The 23106-nt window shown below is 45.0% G+C and overlaps 1 protein-coding gene and 1 long non-coding RNA gene across 2 annotated transcripts in view; one reads left to right on the plus strand and one right to left on the minus strand.

The window, feature by feature from the left end:
• LOC144818016 (uncharacterized) overlaps positions 1 to 7317 on the plus strand; it is a 52114-nt gene extending 44797 nt beyond the window's left edge. The window contains exon 2 of the long non-coding RNA XR_013607017.1: positions 6864 to 7317. This is a non-coding gene — a long non-coding RNA (uncharacterized LOC144818016). The remainder of the gene's footprint in view (positions 1 to 6863) is intronic.
• C2_1H5orf34 (chromosome 2_1 C5orf34 homolog) overlaps positions 1822 to 23106 on the minus strand; it is a 447867-nt gene continuing 426582 nt past the window's right edge. The window contains exons 11-13 of the mRNA XM_078675037.1: positions 11260 to 11346; positions 7400 to 7440; positions 1822 to 2389 (exon numbers count right to left, since the gene is read on the minus strand). Of these exons, the coding sequence (XP_078531163.1) occupies positions 2196 to 2389; positions 7400 to 7440; positions 11260 to 11346 (322 nt within the window). The 3' untranslated portion in view covers positions 1822 to 2195. The remainder of the gene's footprint in view (positions 2390 to 7399; positions 7441 to 11259; positions 11347 to 23106) is intronic.

Here is a 23106-nt window from a genome sequence, read left to right on the forward strand (position 1 = left end):
AGGAAATGCTGCAAAAGTGGGTAGGGACACTCGTAAGAACATTTACCGCATTGGTTAAGGAGGGGCCATGGAGGTTCTCCCGCCCACACAGGCAAGGGGTATTAAAGTACCACCTTCTGTACCCTTTTCAGAACACCTTTGGATCTGTGGAAGAGAGAAGAAAGACTGATCCTGCTTTTGAACCAGCGGAGAGAAACCTCAAGGACTGGACCTTCTCCCCACTTGTACTCACAACAGACGAGTGGGCTCCAAGTGCTAGTTGGCTAGTCTCCTGTTCAGCTCCAGGAACACAAACGCTACAAGAAGCCTGACTCTGCTGAGGCCACCCGACTAGTGCCAACTAGATTTGCCCTAGACCCTTAAGTCCTAGCCCCAAGTGGTGCGCAAAAGGTCCTGGACCCATAACCCCTTCGCAGCGGGGCTAATACCCCCGCAGTGCGGGGGGTGGGGGAGCTCGGCTCGTCACGCAGCACGGTGGCGCTGTGCTCATGACGAGCGTCATGACCACACCCGTTTCTTTAGAACGCTCAGCACAGCAGGGGAATTATCCCCGTGTGGTAGCGCCGCGGCGGTCATGACGAGCTCAGCTCATCATGAGCGCAGCGCCACTGTGCCTCATGACGAGCTCAGCTCGTCATGAGCACCGAAGGTGCTAAGTGTTGTTAGGGTGCCCCGATTCTCCCTCAAAAACTGCAAGACTGAACACTTGGAAACTTTTTCCAAACTTTCTGCAAAAAAGAACCAGAGGCTACCTTGGGACCCTGCCGAACTGCCAGTCAAACTCAACTCGCTGGTTTGCCCCGCTGAAAGGATCTGGACTTACAGAAACGTTTCTAAGTCCGAACATACAGGACTTTTACCGGGATCAGCACTGACCAGCACCACGCTGACTCCTACCTGGGCCTGATCTTCAGATTTTGCCCTCTAAGTGTTTTCCAGCCGACTGTGTTGAGAGCCTTTAACTTCTCACCACAGCCAAGGCTCCCACCGAAGCCCTGCACTTCAGCCTTCCTCCTGAGTTCCTCTTCTGATCCACCTGGAACCTCGACCCGTCAATGATTATTTTCGCCTGAAAAAAGAAAAATGGCGTGATTTAGAACTCAGCGGACGGGTTACTCCAACACAATAGGCAAGTATTCGGGTGGTATTTTAAAGGAAGCTTGTGTGCTTAGATGTAATCTGTCAAATGCCAATAGCACTGGAACGCACATAAAAGGTTGCCATTTTGTTACATCTTTAAGAAAGCCTCTGTGCGTGCACTTTCTTACTTTGAAAGCAAAAGCAAAACCTAACAACCATATGTTATCCTGTCAGAAAAGGAAAACAAATGAACACATCAGGGCAATTAGTGAATAGAGATAAGTCTTTAAAAGAGGCCAATGCATCCAAACTGCACGGACGTCCAAAGCGAAATTGACAGAAACCACTATGCAAAAAGTAATTGTCTCAGCAACATAAATATATCAAAGAACACACAGGCTTTCAAATATCAGTGTGCAGCTGCAATTGATAGCACCACCTGATAGTCTACCATCAAACCGAATGGGGACACAAACAGGACACTGCAACCATCCACAAAATGTCAGTTTCTTGATGGACAGGCCATAAAAGCAAAGACAATCCATGAAAAACCAAATGAAAGCCCATGGAAGATATCCCGATGCTCTCCGTCTTGATACTTGAGGAATCGGCGACATGTGGTCTTAAACACAACTAAAGCTTTCTGTGGCCAGACGTAATACCTTTCAATAAGCAACAGTTGTCAGTTACAGCAACGTATTTATCTTAGTTGTGTAATTTAAGCCACAATTATAGCGGGTGCAACATCATCATGTAAATAATTTATTACATAATAGAACACGAAGACAAAATCACATCTAGTGCAAAATGCATATTTTTCTCAAATACGTAGAGATCGCGACATGGTTTTAGCAGAGTAATTTGAGGCTGTATTGTGCTTTTTAACTGGTGGAAGACCAGATAAAATCTATTGCATACTTTCGATGTTTTATCCAAAATAATCTGCAGAATAATTTCACTAAACAAAGAAGGAACTGTGAAAAATCTCATTTTGTATATGTACTAAATTTGATTGCTTTATGAGAACAGGCGTTTCTTTGAACACAACCAATATTCCATAAACACCAAAAGAATCTGTGTTTATACATTTCACTGATTGATCGTCTGCTGTGTGTTCATTTCCTAGTTGAGGAGGAAAGGAAGAAGTCAATATCTTGTATGGCTTTTGATGTTTGTTCCAAAACCGACGAGATCTCTCCCAGGTCAGGTAAACTTGCATCATCCTGGAAGTTGCTTTTGTCAATGCCAGTGTGCTCCACTGCTTTTAGTGGAGACGCAGTACTTGGAAGATTGCTGTTTTCTAGCAAAACTAAAGTTTAAAGCAGTATGTTAAGGGATCAATACAACATAAAACGAATGAAAGAAAATATTCAAACCACCAATATTTTTGATGCCTATGAGGAAAACATATATTTAAGTGTTCTAATAACCTTATTACTGTCACACCACCAGATTACACCAACATTCTGGATCTCTGGAGGATGAAGAAGGGAATCAAAACTCGGGACTAGACGGATTTCTCTAGCAGAAAAGCGTTATGACATTTCTAACTGGCATTCTGCGTGGCTAAAGATATGAAAAGAATTTCTAAGCCCAATACAGTCAAAAACAATTTAGTTTCTCTAAGTGGAAAAATCACAAGGATAGCAAAGATCTTTATAATACGTGGGGAGAGTTAATTCCCCATAAAAACTGATTTATTTTCCCATAATTACATTGTATTCACTTGCAGTAAGAGAGTTACTTCATTACCCTATGTACATTATCTATGTAAAATGTATTACAAGTGAGTAGTGACATCTAGTAGACTCCTTGTAATCATCTCGCCATGTTGTAGGCTCCCCTTCTCTCCCCACTGTGATCTCTTCTATTGTAATGAAGGTGCGAGCCCCATAATTCGTATCCCGTCAGTAGACTCGTGCTCACTCATGCGCTTGTCCTCAACTCCCACTAACTGCAACTCCCGCTAACTGCCACTCCTGCTAACTGCACCTCCCGCTAACTGCACCTCCCGCTAACTGCACCTCCCGCTAACTGCACCTCCCGCTAACTGCACCTCCCGCTAACTGCAACTCCCGCTAACTGCAACTCCCGCTAACTGCAACTCCCGCTAACTGCAACTCCCGCTAACTGCAACTCCCGCTAACTGCAACTCCCGCTAACTGCAACTCCCGCTAACTGCAACTCCCGCTAACTGCAACTCCCGCTAACTGCAACTGCCGCTAACTGCAACTGCCGCTAACTGCAACTCCCACTAACTGCAACTCCCACTAACTGCAACTCCCACTGACTGCAACTCCCACTGACTGCAACTCCCACTGACTGCAACTCCCACTGACTGCAACTCCCACTGACTGCAACTCCCACTGACAGAGGCAGCGGAGGGCTTTGCATACCCTGTTTACTACCTTCATGAGCCAACTCCGGGGCTCCCCTCCTGCACTCTTAATTACCTTACGCAGCAGTCCTTTCTAGTGGTACTTATTCCTGCCTGCCCTGCCTTCCGCTGACAGAGAAGGCCAGCATACAAGAGGAGACAAACATTCCTACTGCTGTTTGAAGGCAAATATAGCATGCCATGCTATTCCTAAGCCTGATGCTCAGCTCCTCACCCCCAGAAAATGAGGGGCGTCCTACACTGTCCTTCAACAGTTTATTTGCTGAGTGGCAAAACCACCACAAAAGTAAAAGGTGAGCCATTCTTTGGAAAGCTGCATAGAGCATTAGCCAACAAGTTTCTGCTGGCCCAGGATTCAGAAAACATAGTAGACCGTGGAGTTTTCACTCCAAATGCTTTGCCGCTATATTGCCTCCTTTACTAGGAAAGTAAAGAAAAACACTTATTATATGAAATAAAGTACCCCCTACTCTGCATTAAAAAGGTTGTTCCAAGTCACCTCGAAATTCTGTCACCTTAGAAAGGCACTCGGCAGTCCTCAGGGTGATAGGACCAAGAATTTACTATGTGCTAATTTTGTTCATTTTGTAAAATGTATTTAGGTGCTTTGTAAAGCTTGTTTGCTTACTCGAAGATCTACTAAACGAAAATATTTTATTTTTATCAACAAACATTCAGTGAATTAATTTAATTCAGAGTGCGAGTCCTTTGTTTTTTCATTTTCCGTAACCGGGATTGCTATATAATCTTTCACCTACAATGTCACATATATGCAATATAGGGGGCCAGGACATAACTGTAATCTCCGATGTTTGCCTAACTCACAATGAAATCCCAAATACATCTAACATGCTCTGTTTTATCAATCTTCTTACCCATTTTCACAAGGCCACTGCATCTCCTCAGACAGATAACTAGATAATAACATGCGATTGAAAATCGACAGAGAATGTCACATGACTGTCTGGAGCACGCCATGTAAATGAAGTCTCACAAAATATTAATAATGGTCAAATGTATTACAATATATTTCACAAAGTATCGTAATTAGTTTTACATTCAAAACACAATATTTAAAATACTAGATATTTTTCAGTGCATTCATTGTGCGACATTAGACACCATGCCGATCTGTTATATGTAACCCAGATGTGAGAAATAATACGGTCTCATAAAATTCCTCAATACATGAAGTTTTCCAAAAGTCAGACATTAATGACAAGCTAAAGAGGCTATTTCGAATCAGGTCTGAAACAACAGCAAACACATGTTTTGTCTGCTAGACTTCCTCAGGGCTGTAGAAACACAAAAAAACAATGCCAGCAAACAGCCACCGATATTTAAATTTAAAAATGGAAAGGGAGAAGAAACGGAGATTGCTCACCATTATCAACAGCACGCATAGTGGTGCAAATAGGAAAGAAGTGGTAAAAAGGAAATGCACATTGTGCATGATTTAAGAAAAACGGATATCCAAGAATAGTTTCAAACAAAGATTGAGACCCCAACAACAATCCATAACAGTGGGCATAATCCAGAATTTACAGCCATGTAAGAGAAATCAATGCACCGGAAGATTAGTATATATTGAGGGCAACCAACTCTGTGTCCATCCAAAAACAAACATAATGCAAGCTATTACTATAGTTCACAAGCTGCCCAAAAACTAAAAAACAGATTTATTTTGAATATCTGTCATAAGGCGAAGACACCGTCCAAAAGCTGGATCGGAAGCGACTGGGATATAGTATGCAAACTAATTAGTAAAGAGATTTTTAATCTGATTAGTGGAACAGCGACAAGGCACGCCAGGCAAACAAAGTTGCCTCTGAGCATGCTCTCAAGTAGTGACTTATAGGCACGGTGCGCTGATGTTTCCTGTTCACTATAATAAGTTGACATAATTAGGCACTGCTATTGGCCGATTAATAAGAAGTGGTGCGCTTGGATGACTTTAACCAGTAATCAAGAATTTATATTTTGTTCTTATACTTTATTTATGCAGACGTTGTTTTCAACCTTTGTTATTGTAATTGAAGCACCATCGTGGCTTGATCGCATGGTGTTCAAAATAGAAAATGGTTGTTTCTTGTGTCGACTTATCATAGAGAACAGGAAACATCGACACACAGTGCCTGTAAGTAACTAATTGAGAACATGCTCGTTTGTGACTTTGTTTGGCTGTTGTGCCTTGTCGCTGTTCCACTAATCGGATACAAAACAAATCTCTTCACAGATTAGTTTGTAAACCGTATTCCAATCGCTTGGGTTACAACTTTTGGATGGTATCTTTACCTTATGAATGGGATATTCAAAAAGGTGATTTGTTATCAGTTGCTTAGTTTTTGAGCCTCCATGAACTAAAGTCTTTTCCTTACATTATGTGCGTCTTTCAATGGTCACAGTTGGTTCCCCTCAAAATATACTCATATTTTTAGGCAATGGTTTCTCTTACATGGTTGTAAATTCTTGGTTATGCACAGTGTAATGGCTTGTTGTTGGTGTCTCACGTCTTTGTTACAACTATTCTTGGATATCTGTTATTTCTGAGCTCATGCACAATGTGCATATTCTTTTTAAACCTTCCTTTCTTTTTGCACCATTATAGGTGATGTTGATAAAGAGATGCATTCCCGTTTTCTTCTCCCTTTTCATTTTTAAAGGGATTGTTAAATTTAAAAATTGATTATGGTTTGCTGGCATTATTAATTTGTATTTCGACTACCCTGAGGAAGTCTAGCAGACGATATAGGTGTTGGTGGTTTTTCCAAAAGAGATTTGAAATAACCTCTTTTGTTTGTCATCAAGGTTTGACATTTGTAATAACTGTACATTTACTTTAGGAATTTTATGAGATCTTTGTATTTTTCACATCTGGGTTACATATGAACAGACCAGCACATTTTCTAATGCCGCCTGTGTAATGCACTGAAAAATCTCCTGTTGTATTTTCAATATTGTGTTTTGAATGTAAAACTAATTAAGATACTCTGTGAGAAATTATACAGTGTAATACATCTGAACATTATTGTAAATCTTTTGTGAGACCGAATGTATATGGCGTGCTCCCTCCAGACATTCATGAGGCATTAGACTTGGAATTGCCGTTAGCAACTTCAATATTCACACTCTGCACCAGCAGGGGTGTTGTCTGTTATAGCACCCTCTTTCATCTGATTAAATCTATTTTTTTCCCAGATACTGACCACACTTTGTGGGGGATTGTACGGGTATATTGTTCACATTGCTGCTAATTGTGAGAATTGCTGGGCAGATAAGGGATTCTAAGGTTCACTTGTGGTAGTTCCTTGAAAGAGTGCATTCATTTTCTTTAATTTTTTTAATATCCTAATTATCCTAATGTGAGCTATTTCACCGTTTTTAGCTTCGAAAACACTATATCAGCAAGGTAACAAGAAGACACCTCAGAAGGAACAAGCCGACATCACAAGAAACACAACTATCTTTGAAAGCTTCCACATGATTCCCCCTCAATGACTTTGAAACTGTGCCCATCATTCCAGTCACTCATCAATCGTCTACAATGACATCACCTTTCAAAGATAACTGAGTGAGATGTTCTCCTTTAAAAAAGGTACCTGCAGCTCCTCTTGTGGGTTCAACATTTCCTTTGCTTGCTAGAGTTGCCATCTTATTCTTGCTGAGAACCTGCATTTCAAGCATGAGCTCTTTGTCTTTTTGTTAATTATATTACGGATGATCAGGCAGGGAGTCCTGTGGTGGCTGCAGTGCTAGTATATTAGAATAAATCTCGGTTTTTCACTTATTCCAGTGACCTGAGCGTACTTTCAATGATATGCAATAAACATTAAAACACGCATTATAACAAATTAGTTTTAGTTAATATAATTATATTTCAAACTACTTACAACGCATGGATATTTTTAATTGAAAGGATACAATTAAATCTTTGTATTTTTTCAAGTTCAGCAAAAACACACCTGTTAAGGGAGAAAAAAATGGATAAATGCTAGAAATAAGTCAACGTATATAATTTGATTATAAAAATCTTCCAAATTGTGCAAATTAGCTAATGAGGTAGTATCAGTTTAAAGAAACATTATTTACTTATAACTTTATAATAATGTCTGGTTAGAGAATGACCTGAAATGTACTCGAATAATTAAAGGTTTACAGTGTGGCTTTCAGACAATATAGATATAACCAATATTCCTAACCAAATGCCAGTTCTCACAAAATCGTGGCCTCCTTCAACCGTTCACTTTATGTGTTCACCATCCTAAACTGTCTAATACACCGCCAATTTCAGTATGGAGAAGGAAGCAGTTTCCATATCCTCCAAGGGAACTTCCATCAGCACAAACATCAAAGCCTATGCTGATTGTACTCATTACCATAAACAAAACTACTCTCTCGCCACATTGCTACAGTACTCCACTGTCCAAACAGAGCAGACCGGTCTGATCTATGATAGGCACCTCCCGCTCCATCGATGCCCATCCTAACCCCCTGCCTGCCCCTCAAATATTTGCAGCTCTCCTTTTGCATCCTGTCTAGCAACATAAAATAAACATCCTTAAACCCTTGACAACCGCCACATCAACTACTTCGGACCCGTGTCCAACTAAGTTGTCCTCTGGAAACCACTGCGCGGCAACTGTCAGTTCAGCGTTATGCTATTGTGTATGAAATCGTTTTTGGTAATACACATGTACGTCCTGAGATTTCATGTTTTGTTTTTGTGTTGAAAAACAGCCTATCAGATACCGAGACACAAGAAGTGCAGTTTAAATGGAAAATGATCCGTTTTGAATAATGCCCTAAAATAAATGTAATTTTTTTCTATTCTGAGAAAGACAAGATCATTTCACATCCGTGGGTCCGAAAATTGAAGAATCTGCCTTCTCCTACAGCGAAAATGATAATAAGTACTACAGAAATGTAAATAAAGAAGGGAACATTCTTCCAGATTTTCGGCAAAGGGGTGGACGGGGGAGGTGATCACCACAAGCCTTCTGGCCCATAGTCAAGGCAGGGTGGGTTGGTTGTAACTGTGCCTAAAGCGGGTGCCATTCCTTCTGCATATTAACAACTTTGTAAATTACTAAACTGTCCTACAATTGCAAAATATTGGCACTTTTGAAACCGTGTCATCTCCACCAGTTTTGGTTAAAAAAAAAAAAAAGAAAGAAAAACTTTTTTTGTTAGGACTTTTTTTCTGCTACTGCTTTTGGGGAGTAAAAAAAGTACTTTGATTTTTCAGGTCTAATAGGGATGGCTTGACAATGACCACACAGACAAAGGTGTGTCCCCATTTTAGATATAAAAATTCACTTAGGGCAGCCCACAGAACTTCCCCAGTCTCGCCTAGGAATTAGGAGGGTTGGTTTTCTCCCATCCCCAGACCTTTCCTAAGGACTGTGGTAGGATTTCCGTGCTCTGTGTATCTCCTTATCCATGTGCAGGGCAGCTACCAGCTGCCAGGCACCCTGTTCGGATTGCAAACAAGAGGGCAGGACAACCAGGCCTTCAGGACACAGGTGCAGAACGCCACAAATAACTCACCATCGGCTGGAGAGGATTTCCTCGCTCATGCTTCTTGATACCATTTAAGGTGTCATCCATGAGGTCTTGGGCAGTGCATGTTGCTATAGTTGAGACTTTTTACTATAACTGGTGAATTTCAGGGGGTTTAGGTTTTGCATTGTAATTAGGAGGTCAGTAAACCATGTTTTTTTCGTGGAATGTCTGAGGTTTTTATAAACAAATGTTAATCTAATATGAGCAAAGATTACTGTAATGGACCTTTAACAAAGGTTTTTCCAGCAGTTTTTTTTTGTTAATGTCATACTGCAACTAGCTTCATCCCACCCAAATTGGGGTACTGCAAGGGCATCTGTCTACCCTTCTCCCATCCAAACAATCTACGCATTGCTCTTGGCTCTGTGCAACACACTCTGACTGCCCCCAGATTCTGTCTCACCCAAGCCAGCTGGGCACACCCCTTGGTAATCAACAGTGGGCTCTGGGCACAGAAACAGGCCTACGAAAAGACTTGTGCCCAGACCTCATCCCAGTGTACCAGCAGCACACAGCCTCTGTCCATGCGCAGCAGGCTACGGCATAGCACCTGGTGTACAGTCAGGCTCTCCACTCAGCCCGCATCCCCAAACCAGCTGAGCACAGACTCCCGTTTGTGCACAATGACCTCTGAGGCACAGCCTGGCCGTCCCAAACTACATCCAGAATCTAACCTGTGATCTTGCTCTCAGAGGCCAATGATGAGCAGTATGGCATGGTTTGGAGCCATCTGTATCCTCCTTAGTATTTTCTGGAGCAGCGACAGGTATTACTGTATTGTCGCCCCAAGAGTGTCACTGCATTCATTAAAAAAGTTTGGCAAACTTCTCTAACCAAACTGAAGTGTTAATCATGTTGAAATGGAGACAATGGGGCCTTCTGAATTTGTTTCAGTTGCTATTGCTTAATATGATAAATAGTCCCTGACCATTTCCACAACTTTGTGAGATATATTAATCAAAGCTACCAAACTGAAAGATTAGCCCAAACTAAACGGCTAACCAACCAGCAGGACAACAAGTCTTGCTAGCATTCAGACACGGATTTCTTTTTAAATCCACCAATAGGCACTGTGGGTTTGCCCACACAAGAGCACCATATCTAGATTTCAGGTTGAGGCCTTTCAAAGTTTACATTGTGGGTCCTGTGCCACCACATGGGAAACCTTCTAAAGAGCAAGGCCGTTGAACCTGAACTTTTATCAGAGGTCTATTTGACACCATGGAAGTAAGAAGAGCTCTGGCAATGGCCAGGGGAGAGGGAATGAAGAGAAAGGGGGCCACCTGGCGATCGCTAGAGGCACAATGTTGTGTTGTCATTGAGAGGGGTCAAGAAAGAGGACCCTGTGAATTCTACGACAGGTCAATCACCCTGCTACAGGCAGACAGCAGAGCATGGAAATAAGGCATTGATGGAATGCTGAAAAGAGAGAGTCCGCTTATATTCAACACTGACGGTAAAGACACTGGTTTTATGACTAGGCTACAATGTTTTGAGGCCATAGGAGAGACATGATCTACAGAGACACAAGGACATAGAAAAGGTAATCCTGAGCCACTTATGGATTAATTTTTTTAAATCTGATGAATTATCACGGAGGACAGCCCCCACTGTTTCAGGAGTCATTGAGGTCCTGTGGTACCTGGGGAGACCTGGGAGATGTCCCTGGTTGAGTCTCTGAGAGTGTGAGGGGACCAAGGAGATGTCTAGAGAGGCTCTCTCAGGGGCCACTCTTGAAGTGAAGCATAGTGAACGCTCAAAAGACCTTGCATAGTCTTATGCTGTGACTTTGTAAGGACATCTGCCTCAACGCCCCATCGTCAGATAAACTGATCTGTGGGCCCATGGCTGAGCCTTCAACTCTAATTATTTTAAAGAAACAGCTGCAATAGAAACGGAGCAGAGAACACACTTTTAACCCTTTCTTGCAGAGCAGAAAACAGATAAGTGAGTCACCTAATTACTGTACACTAATGGGATATTCAATTTACTTATGCTTATTGTTGCATTCCGATGAGACTATGTCCTACCCACTGCAACAGACCAGCTATGGCCCCCGGAACACTGTGTTTTGGGAGACCTCTCTGGGGATTAAAACGGTATGCAGTGAAGCAAAAATGAACATACCTGTGGTTTGTCGTCTGACTTCCTATGCTATGCTGAAGATCTACACCAAGGCATGTTTTAGTGCAGAGGAAGTTAAAGAAAACGAAAATTACCAGTTCTCCTCCATTTCTGAGACTGGAATCTTGTTCTTCAAGTTGACATCCAGCCTCTGGCACCATGCGACTGCTGCCTTCACGTAGCTGTGGTATTAAAAGACAACAGATATTTTTTACTTTAGCAACAAGTTTCTGAATGGGTCTCAGGGAACATGAAAGTTTACAAAATGTGAAGAAAGTTTCTCGTCCATCTTTTACCAACCTCTTTAAACATTGTGATTTCCATGCTCTGCTGGTGAGTTTGTTAAATTAGCATTTTAAATGCTTTCTGTTTAATGAACACCTATTTTCTGCACTATTCCTACATGTTGTATATTGTCAATGCCCACTATTATATTAATATACAGTAAATCGATATAATATGATCAAATGTATTCCTGGTTTTTAAAGACCATCAATGCAAACACTCCCAAAAATGCTAACTAAAAATTTAAATTCCAATTGGATTTCTAGCTTTCTATATTGTGCATTCACGTAGGCCCATCTTTTGCCTTGAAATGTTTAGCCACAGAAAAGAAAAAACGTTGTTTTAAGCCTGAAACTGGTATCCGGAACTTTTTACATGATCGACGGAGATTGTGAACACATTTTAAAACACAATTAATGCGAGGGTACGTGGTCACGCATTGACAAACTCAATATGTGCTCTGAACCCACTCTGTCCCGAGATATAATACGACGTAATAGATCACAATTCATTTACTGAAGCAAAGTGGTTCCCTGTGGTACATTACACAGTGGGCGCCAATCAGAGTTTGAGAGAAGCAGTGAGCTGAAGAAGTGCCCAGGACCGCCCTTCTCTGGAAGGTGGTGGGAAGACGACTGATCACACAGCGCACTGAGAACCTGCTGTGAAGGTTCTGCGATGAGCCACCAGTGTTGGGACAGCATGGTTGACCCTCAGAGACAACAGGCACACTGCTGCGGGTAAGTCACAAAACGATATTCCGCACCAGGCATTGCAAATCTGCAAGTGTGAGTGTTCTGACATGAGAAGCGGTGAGATGTCACGCAATCTCGGTCAATTTCCTTCCCCTGCTTATAAATGACATGAGGACTGAAGTGTGAAGGGATCTGAGATAAGGCTGCATTGTGGACCTTGCTCGCCTTCGTGTTCTGGATGTAGTCCTGAAGAGAACACTAAAACACTGTCTTCCCCATGAAGAATGTAAAGAGGCTAGGGAACCCCTCTTTGTGCCTTTGTGACCGCTATGGGTCCCAGTCTCCTGGACATGCATAATCTGAAAAATAAGGGATGGAATATCAGACTGCACCAAATGCACTGGCTACAAACGCACCAGTAACTACCTTAAAAGAGTACTGAGACCCTAACCTGTGAGCCTTGGTACAGCTAAGGACTCTTTATCCAAGAGCTATTCTGTGGGTAGTCACAAATTCCACTTTAAAACAACATCTACCTTCACCTGCCTAGGTGCTTGAGAAAAGTTGGCTAGGACCAACTACCCAGTTCAACTCATGGGTTTGCTCTTAGAAATGAGTTTCACAGAGGAAAAATAAATCAGAACATTAAAAACTTGATGAAGACTCAGAATAAGGGTTCCATGCAAAACTAAACAGTTGCAATCAAATAACCAGTGGCCAGGCTAGAAACACTACACCTATATCTATATACGAATCTCAGAGGAATAGGATAGCCAAAATATTGCCAATTTTACACTATCAGGAGAAAATGAGGCCAAATGAAAAACCTAAAGAGGAGGCAATTCATACAAACCATACTTTAAAATGTACCCAGACCCATCCAAGAAAAGAATTAAAGGCAGCCACATACTTTATACACAAAGAAAATGTTGGTTTAGGTAGGGCCACATTTTCTGTCTGGAGGTTAAATGGAATGATCACAGACGAGATAAACTGCAAGGGACTTTACCCACTGCTCTTCAGTAGACAGATACTATCTGGCCCAGATGGCGACATCATCAGTAGTAAATAGAAACAGAATATTGTAATCTTGAGGCACTCTTCCCACATAACAGACAGAGTGAGCAAACCCACTACAGTACAGCCAAATCCCACTCCCTCTTCTTGTGATATGTTCTTATTTTCATTTCTGTTTGGCCTGAGATTCCAAGATTGGTCATGCCAGTAAGAGTTGAGAGTAAGACTGCTTTGACTGGATGTGATTCATTATCGTAGTTGTAGGAGATGGGGTGTCCCCTAAAATGGCTGTTTTTTTGGGGGTTTTTTAGAAGGGGAATTCTGGAGTCTGATTGGTTGGTGGGGTTTGGGTGCACAAAACGTTCCCTGTGAATGAATTAAACAGCAAAAACAGTCTAAAAAATATCTATTGCAACAAATTTACTAAACATGCATCATCCACATAAAACATTTACTTAGAATTCCTAAATCCAGCAGATCTCACATCTCACCTATTGAAGGGCCATGTTAATCTACTATTCAAATTGAGGTTGCAGCAAATTTGGAAGGTGGATTTGGGCAGGCAGGAAAATATGATTTAGAGGCATAAAGCACAAGTTACTACTTGTGTAACGATATATCTGTAAGAGACATTAGTTAGTGATAGATTCCTTACCTTAGAATATCCCCAGGCGTCAGACTGGATCCGGAATTTTTTTGCGTAGCAATACCCCTGCGCGCCGGCAGGCGTCGTCCGCGCCTCCGCGTCCGTCGTCGGCGTCGTTAGCGCCGGAATGACGTCGTCGGAGTACTTAGACGCCGCACATGCGCGCTGACGTCAGTTCTGATACACAGCTTTTCCGCGCCAGATACGCAGAGCCATGATAGAACCAACTAGAGCGCTGAAAGGGGAGTACCTTAACCCTAGATATCGGTTCGCAGAACGGGGAGGATGGGTGGGTCGGTAAGGAATCTATCACTAACTAATGTCTCTTACAGATATATCGTTACACAAGTAGTAACTTGTGCATCTGAAAGAGACACGTTAGCGATAGATTCCTTACCTTAGAATAGATACCCCAGCAATACCAACCCCGGTGGTGGGTCTGCGAACCAATAATCACACCAGAAAGTCCTGGAGGACGGAACGGCCAAAGAAGCCATCCCTCCGGACTTGACTGTCCAGACAGTAGTGTCTTGCAAACGTGTGCAGCGAGGCCCACGTAGCTGCCTGGCAAATGTCCTGCAAGGGCACACACCGGCCCAGGGCAGTTGTAGTAGCCGTGGCCCGGGTGGAATGAGCCCGCAATCCAACAGGGGGCTCCTTTTTAGCCAAGGAGTAACATGCCTGGATACACAAGATGATCCACCGCGAGATGGTCCGCTTGTGCACCGCTTTCCCCTTCTTAGCGCCCACGTAACCAACAAAGAGTTGGTCATCCACCCGTAACTGGCGTGTGCGATCTAAGTAGAATGAAAGCGCACGTTTTGGGTCCAGACGGTGGAGCCGCTCCTCCTATTTAGAAGGATGCGGTGGTGGAAAGAAGGTGGGCAAGGTGATAGACTGCCCGATATGGAAGGCCGTGACAACGTTGGGCAGGAAAGATGGCTTAGTACGTAATACAACCTTGTCCGGATGGACAGAAAGGAAAGGAGGAGTACAAGAAAGAGCCTGGAGCTCACTCACTCTCCTGGCAGAGGTGATGGCAACCAGGAAGGCAGTCTTCAAGGTAAGAAGACTAAGAGGACAGTTGTAGAGTGGCTCAAAGGTAGCGCACATCAGAAACGTAAGAACAAGGTTCAAGTCCCACTGAGGCATCACAAACGGAACAGGACGGAATGTGTGTGGGATGCCCTTCAGAAATTGATTTACAATAGGGGACTTGAACAAAGAAGGTTGATCAGGCAGCCTTAGAAATGCTGAAAGGGTAGAAAGGTAGCCCTTGATAGTGCCCAGAGCAGAGCCCTGCTGGGCAAGAGAAAGAAGGAAGAGAAGAACCTCTGAAAGAGGGGCAGCAAGAGGATCCATAGCCTTTGCTGTGCACCATGCCACAAATCTGTTCCACCTGCAGGCGTATACCGACTTAGTGGAGGGACGCCTGGCTGCCAGAATGACATTACAGACTTCAGGAGGCAAGTCAAATGGCCTCAACTGTCGCCGCTCAATCTCCAAGCATGGAGGTGGTGTCTGGACAGGTTCGGGTGGAGGACCGTCCCCTGCTGCTGTGACAGAATGTCCTCCTGAAGAGGCAGACGAACCGGGGGATCGACTGACATTTTGAGTAGCTCTGGATACCAGAACCTTCGTGCCCAGTCCGGAGCCACCAGGATGACTTCTGCCCGGTCGCGCTTGATCTTCTTCAGCACTCTGGGCAGAAGTGGTATAGGCGGAAAGGCGTATAACAGACCGCAACTCCACACGCGACGAAAAGCGTCGCCGAGCGAGTGCCGCCTTGGAAATTCCAACGCGCAGAACTGATGACATTGCGCGTTCTCTTCGGTGGCGAATAGATCTAACCAAGGCTCTCCCCATTGCTGAAAGAGGCCTTGCGCCACGTCCGAGTTCAGACGCCATTCGTGATTATCATGCACCGACGGCTGAGTTCGTCCGCCCTGGCGTTCAGAGAACCTGCCAGGTGTTGAACCACCAGGGTCACGCTCTGCTGTTCCAGCCACTGCCAGAGGCGCAGAGCCTCCTGGCAAAGGGTCCACGACCCCACCCCGCCCTGTTTGTTGCAGTACCACATGGTGGTGGTGTTGTCCGTGAACACCTGCACTACACTCCCCCGTACAGAGGGGAGGAATGCCTTCAGTGCTAGACGAATCGCCTGCAGCTCCTAAAGGTTGATATGGAGCCGGGACTCCGCCGGAGACCAGAGGCCTCTGATCTCCGCCTCTCCCATATGGCCTCCCCAGCCTTGGAGGGACGCGTCCGTCACAACTACGTGCTCCGGCTGGGGAAGGGAAAGGGATCTGCCACTGACCCAATCGCGGTCCGTGAGCCACCACTGCAGCTGTCTCGCAGTGCCCTCCGAGATCAGGACATGGTCGGAAAGGTTGCCTTGATGCTGGGCCCACTGAAACTTCAGGTCCCACTGCAGAGCCCGCATCCGCCACCGAGCGTGATGCACCAGAAGGATACAGGAGGCCATCAGCCCCAGGAGCCGCAGCGTCAACCTGACCGATACCCGGGATAAAGGCTGAAAAAGTGGAATCATAGCCTGAATATACCGGACCCGCTGTTCGGGAGGATAAACCCGAAACTGCGCCGAGTCGAGAACCGCCAAAGAGGCGACGGCCATCGAACGGCATGTCCAGAAGAGTGGACTGGACATCGGCCGAAAAGTTGGCGGTCCTCAACCAGGCATGGCGTCGAACCGCCACCGTCGTTGCCATCGCCCTGCCCAGTGAGTCCGTGGTATCCAGCCCACACCGGATGGAATATCGCGCTGCATCTGGACCCTCCGCAAGGGCTTGGGCGAGTTTGGCAATCCCTCCTCCGGGCACTGTGGCAGCACGTCCGCGACCGTATCCCACAGGGTGTGGGTGTAGCGGCCCAAGAGGCATGCGGTATTGACAGTCCGCAGTCCCAAACTCAGGGACGAGAACACTTTCTTCCCGTACTGTTCATACCTCTTGGATTCCCGATCGGGCTGGGCCATCGGGAATGCGGTCTGGGAAGTAGAGGCCTGGATGACCAAGCTCTCGGGGGTGGGATGGGTGGACAAAAAGCAAGGGTCGCCCGGAGCCGGGCGGTAGCGTCTGGCCACGTTCCTATCCACAGGCGGACCTGAGGCGGGCTTGGACCAAGTGCCCACAAGAACGTCACACAAGGCCTCATTAAACAGCAGCAGTGGCTCACTGGAGCTTGCCTGCGGTTTAAGGACCTCAGTAAGGAGGTTAGTCCTCACGGCCGCGACGGGGAGCTCAAGGTTTAAGGCCTTGGCCGCCCTCGTCAACACTACACTGTAAGCAGCCCCTCCTCCGTAGCTACGGTGGGAGGGGGGACGAATCCAGTGTCTGGCGAAGTGTCAATACCACTGGCCTCCCCAAGCTCATATGTCCAGTCCTCCTGAGACTGGCATTCCTCTGCCAGAGGGTCAGCAGACCCCTCCCAATCACCCTCGTCACCCATCTCCTGTAGAACAGGTTCAACAGACGGGGCCTCCTCATGGAAATAAAAATCTCCAAAGGCCGTCGGAAGCGGCGCCCAGCGGCGCCGTTCTGGCGCCAGAGTCGGACCGAAGGGAACATTGGGGACGGCGTCCACTAGGGGCGCCGGGGGTGACACCCGCGGGGCCGGCGCCGGTGAGGTCGACCGGCGACGACCCGGATTCGGATCCGGTGAGGTCCTGCGGCACCGGGACCGAAGTCGCCGGCGGCGCCGGGGCCGAAGCACTCGACCCGCTAGGGCCTCCAGCCGGGGCCGCTGGGCCCGAAGGCGCCACGGAACCCGGCTGAGGAGGGAGGGATCTCATGGCCATGAGGTACCGCTCGATCTCCTCCGGCGTCGCGCCATACCCAGGGACCCGAAGGTGTGGGGCAGGTGGCGACGCCTGCGACTCAGTCGGAGCCGCGTGGGTGGTGTCACCCGAACCCCCGCCGCATCGCGCGAGCGTCGGGGTGGGTCGGAGGAATGATGACGCTTCTCCGACCTCTCATGCCTCTTACCTGAGGACTTGGATCCCGAATGACCGATGTCCACTCCCGGAGCTGCGAGGACTCCGATCCCGCGACCGGTCCCTCGACCTCCCGTGGGACCGGGACCTGGAGTGGCGCGGGGCCGACTGCCGGAGCTCGAGCCGCTTGTGGGACCGCTCCCGCCTAGCTTTCGACGTCAGGGCCCGGCAGTCGGAGCAGGTACGGTCGTCGTGGTTGAGGCCTAAACACTTCAGGCACCGGCGATGGGGGTCGGTAACCGACATCAGTCGGTCGCACTTGGAACAGGGTTTGAACCCGGGCATCCCTACCGGCACCGTTGGAGTCGAAGACTCGGTAGAAAAAATGATCATAAGATCGAAAAGTTTAGTCAAAAAAGACTAAGGGGTAGAGCTTCTCCGGATCTGTGCTAGCTGGCGCGGAAAAAAGAAGAACTGACGTCAGCGCGCATGGGCGGCGTCTAAGTACTCCGACGACGTCATTCCGGCGCTAACGACGACGGACGCGGAGCCGCGGACGACGCCTGCCGGCGCGCAGGGGTATTGCTACGCAAAATTTTCCGGATCCAGTCTGACGCCTGGGGATAGTCTAAGGTAAGGAATCTATCACTAACGTGTCTCTTTCAGATCCTGCTATCAACAATAACAGGGATCTTTGAGAGTGGAACAATGCAGATTTCCTTTAGGGGCCCATGAGTCCCCATGCACAGCAGTGGAACTGTCAGCCAACCCATGTTGCTCACTGTTTCCCACCTTTTACCAGGTGACATAGCACAATCATGTTATGGCTCTCCAGGCCTGAAAGCACACCAAAGCTGACCCAGTGCACAATAGTGGTACTACCCATACACTCTACTGCTTAAATCAGTCATTCTGGCCGTTCTCCACCTCTGGTATACTCAAATAAGGACTTTTAAAAAACAGGGTGTCACTTGTTTGTGCCTCTTTAGGCCAAGGAAGGCTTGTGCCAGAATCCCCACCAATGAAGCAACATTCACAACCAGACCACACATTTACTCATACCACAGAGCAAAAATCAATGAAGATCATTCTCCTTACCAGAAAAAAATCCCTCCACCCACACAAATACACTAAATCATGCTCATAAAAATGCATCTCTGCGATTGTCCATACTTCCAGCACAGCGGATATCATCACAAAATGCATCCTAGATGCACTCATCATCACACAAAGATGGCTTGGTACCTCTTCCATACACATCTTTGGAATTCTTGACCCCAACATCCAACAAATTGACCGCACCCACAAGTCAGGAGAAGGATTCATCGTCATTCACAAATCATTGATGCTTTGCACTTGTAGTATCTTGAAGAAGCCCACATCATTTGAGTTCTTCACTTGCCACGTCACAGTATTACTTATAGATCCCCTAGACCCAAAAAGAACTTTACAGAGATAATCATACACCTCATCACTTCTACCTTCCTTCAATTTACTCAATACACAGTCTTTGGAGACAAACTTCTAAGTGATTCTAGCTCAAAGGCAATGAAAAAGTCCCTGTTCACTCTTCTGCACTATAGACATCAAGCAGTGCTTCACCAAACACTTCCACTCTTAAGATAACACCCTCTATTTCATTCTGACTACTTCACATTTTTTTAATACAAGACTCCAATTCAGCTGAATTAGACTGACCCAGTCACCATCTCAATCTACAACCACCTTTCAACACCAATGCATCACAGAAAACTGATAAGAAGGAAACATTTGTTCCACTTCTAAAAGACCTGGCCACGGACACCTTTGAAAAATAACTTGTCAACCTCTCCAACTACATCCTGCCCACACCAGATGTCAACACGCTGCTCAAGGCATACAACACGACCCTGAAAACCTATGAAGAATGCAGAATATCCATCATTCCATGATCATGCAACCCTCAAAGCACTGTTTGCATGTAGATCACTACAATAAAGGCGCTTTTTAAAAGACTACCATCAACAAAGCAGCCAACAGAAAAACAGCACACTTCAAGGCTGTCATTAAATGTGCTAACCAGTTTCTAGACTCGCCCACCACTAAGTCAATTGACAAATGCACCAACATCAACAATTTCTTCTTAGAGAAGATGAAAAAGATTGTATCCCGCAAGACAACTTTAAAATAAAATCCAGGTTACCGCCAATCCCACTTTCACCTCCACTTCTGGGCTGAGATCACCAACATCCTCAATTCTTTCAAGGCCACCTCCTACAAAAACAGCATTCTACTACCAAACATAGTAAATTATATTCACAGCAATGCCCTACAACACCTCCTCAGCATAACAATGCCTCCCTTATCCATGGAAGCCTTGTAGATGACCTGAAAACAAATTGTTCCTGACCCTGCTGAAAAAAGCTACACTGGACCCGGATAATGACACCAACTCTGGGAACTTCATCCACCCACCTTTTATCAGAAAGCTCATCATGAAAGCAGCCTCCACTAAACTACAGACTTAAATTAAAAATAATAACATTCCTAAAGAATGACAATCCAGCCTGAGTATGCTGTAGCACAGAGAAGGACCCCTTTAATAGAAGATGAGGTCATTTTAATCACTGAAAAGCACAAAGCCTTTCTCCAGGCATTGTTAGACATCTTGGCAACTTTCAAGCCAATTTACTGGCAAGTCCAGTTCCTTAACCTGGAAACATGTATGACTTTCTCTAAAAAAGCCCATCAATGATTCTCCTCTTCCCTCACCAACCAAAACCAGATGAAAACATTTAGAATTACTACAGGGATACGTCCTCTCCCCCATAATCTTCAAACTCTGCAGGGACTCACAGGCCCATTCTCACGGACAGAAACCTAAAACTCCATATATAGGAAAATGATATTCAACTCTACCTCACACTCTCTAGCTTAAGGCATTCATAACTCAAAACGCCTCAAAGAAATCCAGAATCAGATATCAAGCACCTGCCTAAAACTAAACGAAATAAAGGCAAAATTCCTCCTAATCACCACCAGCACCAAGCATTCTCAGATTGATGTTCGGCTATCAGCCAGAAACCTAGATAGTTTCACACTACAGCTAACTGCCACTGCAAATCATGTGGATACATCCTGGCTATAGACTGCTCTTTCAAAGAAAACATCATCAAGAAAAAAGACAGCCTGGTAGAAGTTCTTGCTCCTGAAAAAGTGACACCTTTCCTACCTGAATCTTACTTTTGGACAACAGTACAAATCCTGGCCCTCTCCCAACTGAATATATGTAAGGCTCCCGTCAATGGCCCATATTACCTTAGCATTACTGAAAAGTATCCTATGCACTACTAAACATCTTATGAAAGGCTTGATGACGTATGACCAAATTATCGCGCCCTAGAAGGAACCACACTGACTTCCTCCTCACACCCACATCACCTTCAAAACCAGCTACATTAGCTAGAAACCCATCAGATACAGAACGCCAACATATCCCGTTGAAAAAAATCTACCTGAGGCTGGCAGCACCAACATAGGAGTATAGACATCACCAAATTGGAATTAATCACTCCACAACGGAAAAAGATAGGAAGGCCTTCTCCACATATACTACCAGGAGCTCGAACGACAGTAGAATGGCTACAGCCCTCTTTCAATTCAGTAAAACTGAAGACCCTAGTATTGAAAGAACAGTGTCCCTGTAAAAGGAGTCGGCCTAACCCCTCTTGTAAATGATCCTGAATAGTTCCAAGGGACACACATCTTCTGTTCAGCACTCGGTTTCTGCCCAGCTAGGTTAGCACTATACAGATACAAACATACTAAGTAAGCATGGACAGGACGATAAACCTGTTAGGCTCTGATGGTCTACTTCTCCCAAATACAGTGCTCCATCGGTGTCTGCATCTATTTCAGTGTGGAGATCCTCTTATCAATATTTCCATGTCAGTATACCATCCCAGTCTCTCCACATGTACTTCACCTAGTGTCAGTGTGTGACTTTACCACTGTCCCTGTAACTGTTTTCCATTGTCTAACTGTCATCAATCAAGAGTTATTGTACCTATGTCAGATTCTTTGTCCAACTGCCAATGTCAGTATCTGCATGCCATTTTGTGTTCAAGTGTCACTGCCTCAGGTTAAATGTCTGTGTCCCAGTTGAGTGTCCGGTGTTGGTTTCTTAGTCTGAATGTCAACACAGCAGTGTCTCAGTGTTAATCTCCCACGGCCCCAGAATCAGTTTGTTGATGTCAGTGTTCTGTTGTCAATCTCCCTCTGTTGACGTCTACAGGGTAAGAGGTGGAAATGGTTGTAATGTCCAAGAACAAAAAGATGGAACTGGGGATCTAAGATTGGTCGATCTATTGAGAAAATGCCTGCCAGAGTTATCAGAATGGCTGTTCCATTCACACTGCCACAAAGCATATCCATTGACTAATAACATTTTGATGAGCCACATCCTTTGATTATTTGGTCCCTTTCGGACCACGCTCAGTCAGGGTAACCTCAAGCTAAGAAGTCTAGGTTGTGCAAATTGGAAAACTATTATCAATAGACCAAATAGACACATCTGAAATTAATACACTTGCAGAAACATATATAACATTTAACACCACAAAGAGTAACAACGTAATATAAGATGCTTTAAAAGCATTTATTTGGTGTCACTTCAGTGAAGCAGTGCCAACCTCTAAAACAAGCATTTGCAATGCAATAGGTCTCGCATTTACCAGTGGTTGAGCTATTGGCATTATAAATGACAATGCCTTTCATTTATGTGTTTTGAAACCCTGCAAGTGGTGCGTAAACACGCATTTTGTACTTATAGTCCTTGCTTATGAGAAGCAAGGCTTGCAGTAAAAGAGGCGCAGTTACTGCCAGCCTTGCTTGTCGTAAGAATGACTATAAGTACAAAGTGTGTGTTTACGCACCGTGTGCAATGTTTTTAAAATACATACTGCGAGACCTATTGAATTGCAAATACTTGTCTAACGTGATAGTTACTGGAAGGTATGTCAAAAGGATTAGCAATGGCTGGCTAGGAATTTGAAAACAGGACATTTTTGGCAACATTGGTTGCAAGAACATTAGTAAAGGAATGACAAACGTGTAATTGTCAAAACTTGGACACTCATAGTCAGTTTTGCCCTCAAAAGAAACTTTTTAATTTCTGCATAAGTTCGGTGCTGCGTAAATTATCCTGCATTGTGTGAATAATGGTGACCTTTTTTTTGGGCCTTAGAAGACAGGATGTTTTTAGTTTAACACATTTTCACTTATGTTTCAGAATGAGTGCATTGCTACATGATTTGGAGACCTTATGATTATGCTGCTACAAAAACAAAAAAGCACAGAGGCGTTAGCA

Source organism: Lissotriton helveticus, chromosome 2_1, assembly GCF_964261635.1.
Source record: "Lissotriton helveticus chromosome 2_1, aLisHel1.1, whole genome shotgun sequence".
Classification (NCBI taxonomy): domain Eukaryota; kingdom Metazoa; phylum Chordata; class Amphibia; order Caudata; family Salamandridae; genus Lissotriton; species Lissotriton helveticus.